The 3367-nt window shown below is 44.6% G+C and overlaps 1 protein-coding gene across 1 annotated transcript in view; it reads left to right on the forward strand.

The window, feature by feature from the left end:
* The first annotated feature begins 1194 nt into the window (after positions 1-1194).
* Positions 1195-3367, forward strand: part of LOC123519481 (mucin-5AC-like) — an 8610-nt gene continuing 6437 nt past the window's right edge. The window contains exon 1 of the mRNA XM_045280821.1: positions 1195-1612. Coding sequence (XP_045136756.1) covers positions 1346-1612 — 267 coding nt within the window. The 5' untranslated portion in view covers positions 1195-1345. The remainder of the gene's footprint in view (positions 1613-3367) is intronic.

Raw genomic sequence — 3367 nt, forward strand, 5'->3', positions numbered from 1 at the left:
GTGCGTTACCTGTGTTACCTGAGCACTGTCATTTGTACAGGTATGGGAGACTGGCCTAGTTATTGGGTCATCTTTTTATTCTCTCTCTCTCTCTCGATTACGTAAAGTTAGGCAAGGTGTTTTGGATGGCAGGGCTTGCGGGTTTGTGATCTCGTGTCTGTATGTCTGAGTGTCTGTCTATTTATGTATGTCTTTTTTTTATGTGTTATTCATATTATTGTTCATGTGTTTGTGTGTTTTTCTTATTTTCTTATTCGTTTTTTCTTCTTTTATAGTTTTGTGTGTTAGCGTCTGTCGTTTTCGTGTTTGTGAATGTGTGTGTATGCTTTCCTCTTCCTCTCCCTCCATGTGTATCCCTTTTCTCTTCATTCCTTTTATCCTTCCCTTTCAAATCCCCATTCTGCCTTCATATCATTTCCTTATTATTCATACATAACCTTTCCTTCCTATCTCCCTTTCTCCTATTTTTCCTAAACTATTTCCCACCTTTCCTTCTTATTCTATCTCTCTCCTATCTATATCCTTCGTTCCTTCTTGTCTACCTTTCCTTCCTTTCCTGCCTCCCTTCTGTCTTATCTTCTCTCTACCCTTCCTTCCTTTCCTGCCTCCCTTCAGTCCGTCCTTTGCGAGGTTCACGCTTGTCACCAGCTATCGACAGGCAGAAGAAAAGTGGCATCTCAAGGTCGTTTGGAGAGAGGAGGAATGCCTGGGATGCGTCTGTATGTGACGGAGGTGGAGGAGGAGGAAGACGAGGAGGAGGAAGAGGAGGACGAGAGGAGGAGGAGGAGGAATAGAAGTAGTGGGACACATAACTAGAAGCAGAAGACGTGGAAGAAGAAAAGGGAAGAATAAAGAAAGGGAAAACACTAGTAGAAGTAGAAGATTAAAAAGAGCGAAAAGAAGGAAGGTGAATACAGGAAACATTACAAGAATGACTAAAAAAAAAAAAAAAGGAAAATAACTAAAAAAAAAAAACCGGAATAGGGAAAAGGAAAGAGAATAAGAACACTGCACTACGAAAAAAAAAGAAAGAATGAGAAAGAAACGAGACAGACAAGAGAGAGAGAGAAAGACACTGATCGAATTAGATAGAGAGAAAGAAAAGAGAGATAGAACAGAAAGAGAAGACAAAGAAATACAGTGAACTACAAAAAGAAAGAGACATAAGACAAGGCAAGAGAGAGAGGGAGAGAGAGAAAGACAAGAGAGATAGAGAAGAGACCAAGCGTGAGCTATAAAAGGCGAGTCACACACAGGTCGGCTCGCACAATTCTCCCAGACACAGAATGAGAAAGTGCTCCTGTTTTCCCTCGCTCCCTTCAGTCACTCTACCGTGCCCTGCGTGATGAGCCTCGCCACCACCGCCCCTGCAATAATCCTCCTGGTGGCGACTGTAGCGGCGTCCCAACCCTCCCAGCATTCACAGCCTTTCTCACACTCCTCCCCGTCTGCCACCAAGCCCAGTTTCTCAAGAAGGATCCTAGAACCGCCTGATATTTCTGGTTTTAAGCGTGAGGGGATTGTATCAAAGGAGATTAAGCCTGCATCTACTTCTTCTCCCGCCCCTGGTCTGGTTGAGCGGTTCAGTAAAGGGCGACAAAAGGCTTCTCAAGTGAGTACACGTGTTGACAAGTTAATCACAAGGTTCAGAATACATTGTTTATTTAGTTTGAGGTAAGGAACAAGGTTTTTCTTCCTCCCTTCCCTGTGAATGTACGTGTAGGGCTTCTGTGGTTAGTGCAAGTGTTGACAAGTTCGTTACAAGGTTTTGGAATCTGCTCTCTGTTGCGTTTCATGTCATTTATAAAGGTTCTGTTAGTTCCTTCTCTCCTCAATCCTCTCTCTCAGGGTACCAATTGAGGGCAGTACAAACCAGCTAAGATCAGTACAGGTTAATTACAAAACTCAGAATACACTTGTTGAATTTGAGGTAAGGAATAATGTTTTTCTTCCTCTTTTTCTCCTTCCCTGTTACTCTCCTTCAAGGCATTCAAGAGGAGTACAAGTGTTAACAAGTACGTACAACTCAATTACAGGGCTCAGAATACAACACCTGTCAAGCGAAATTCAGGAACAGTGATTTTTTTTCCTCGTCCTCTTCCTCCTTCCTTTGTTCCTCTATCAGTACAAGTCAAGGACGGTCCAATGGATACAAGCTGAGTACAAGTGATAAGTAGTTACAAGGCTCAACAAACTAACTGTTGACGGGAACATCCTAGAATTAGCGAGCAGGGCCTCTGGAAATGCGCTCTGGGCGGAGGAGTGATGAATGGATGCAGTTGTCTCGCCTAGTGTTAGGTTACCTGAGATTTTGAGTCTAATTTGAGTGTAGCAGGTGGTGTGTGAGGTAAGACGGGACATCACACACCTGCTCCTCCTCCTCTTCTTCTTCCTCCTCCTCCTCCTCCTCCTCCTCCTCCTCCTCCTCCTCCTCCTCCTCCTCCTCCTCCTCCTCCTCCTCCTCCTCCTCCTCCTCCTTCTAGCTCTTGCAGTAGTTTCCCTTCGCTCGGAGGCAAAGAAGTCAGTGAGTGTGTGTGTGTGTGTGTGAGTCAGTCAGTCAGTCTTTCAAAAGCAAAAAAAAAAAAAAAAAAATTGTACGCCGATTAATATTAGTTACGCTTCCTTTAAACTATTGTGTGTGTGTGTGTGTGTGTGTGTGTGTGTGTGTGTGTGTGTGTGTGAGACTCGCTCCCCCATGTGGACGCCCCCTCCCCCGTCATTTTGTCTCCTGCGTGTTAACTTTCGCTCCTTCCTGCCTCAGTGAGTGCTCGAGAGAGAGAGAGAGAGAGAGAGAGAGAGAGAGAGAGAGAGAGTTTGTGTGTAAAAACAAAATAAAACAAATAAAACGATAAGATAAAGAGATTAAGAAAGAAAGGGAAAAATAATGTAGATTATTCATATATCTACATTAAATTTTTCCCTACATTTGTTGAAAAAAGATGGAAAAGGTACTAATATGTATCCAGTTAACCAGTAGTAGTAGTAGTAGTAGTAGTAGTAGTAGTAGTAGTAGTAGTAGTAGTAGTAGTAGTAGTAGTAGTAGTAGTAGTAGTAGTAGTAGTAGTAGTAGTAGTAGCAGTAACAGCAGCAGCAGTGGTGGTGGTGGCAGTGCAGCAGCAGCAGCAGGTGTGGCAGCAGCAGCAGCAGCAGCAGCAGCAGCAGCAGCAGCAGCAGCAGCAGCAGCAGCAGTGGTGGCAGCAGCAGCAGCAGCAGCAGCAGCAGCAGCAGCAGCAGCAGCAGCAGCAGTGGCAGCAGCAGTGGCAGCAGTATTAGCAGTGCAGCAGTGGCAGCAGCAGCAGCAGCAGCAGTAGCAGTAGCAGTAGCAGTAGTAGTAATAGTAGCAGTGTTGCAGTAGTAGCAGCAGCAG

The sequence above is a fragment of the Portunus trituberculatus genome, chromosome 45 (genome assembly GCF_017591435.1).
Source record: "Portunus trituberculatus isolate SZX2019 chromosome 45, ASM1759143v1, whole genome shotgun sequence".
Classification (NCBI taxonomy): Eukaryota; Metazoa; Arthropoda; class Malacostraca; order Decapoda; family Portunidae; genus Portunus; species Portunus trituberculatus.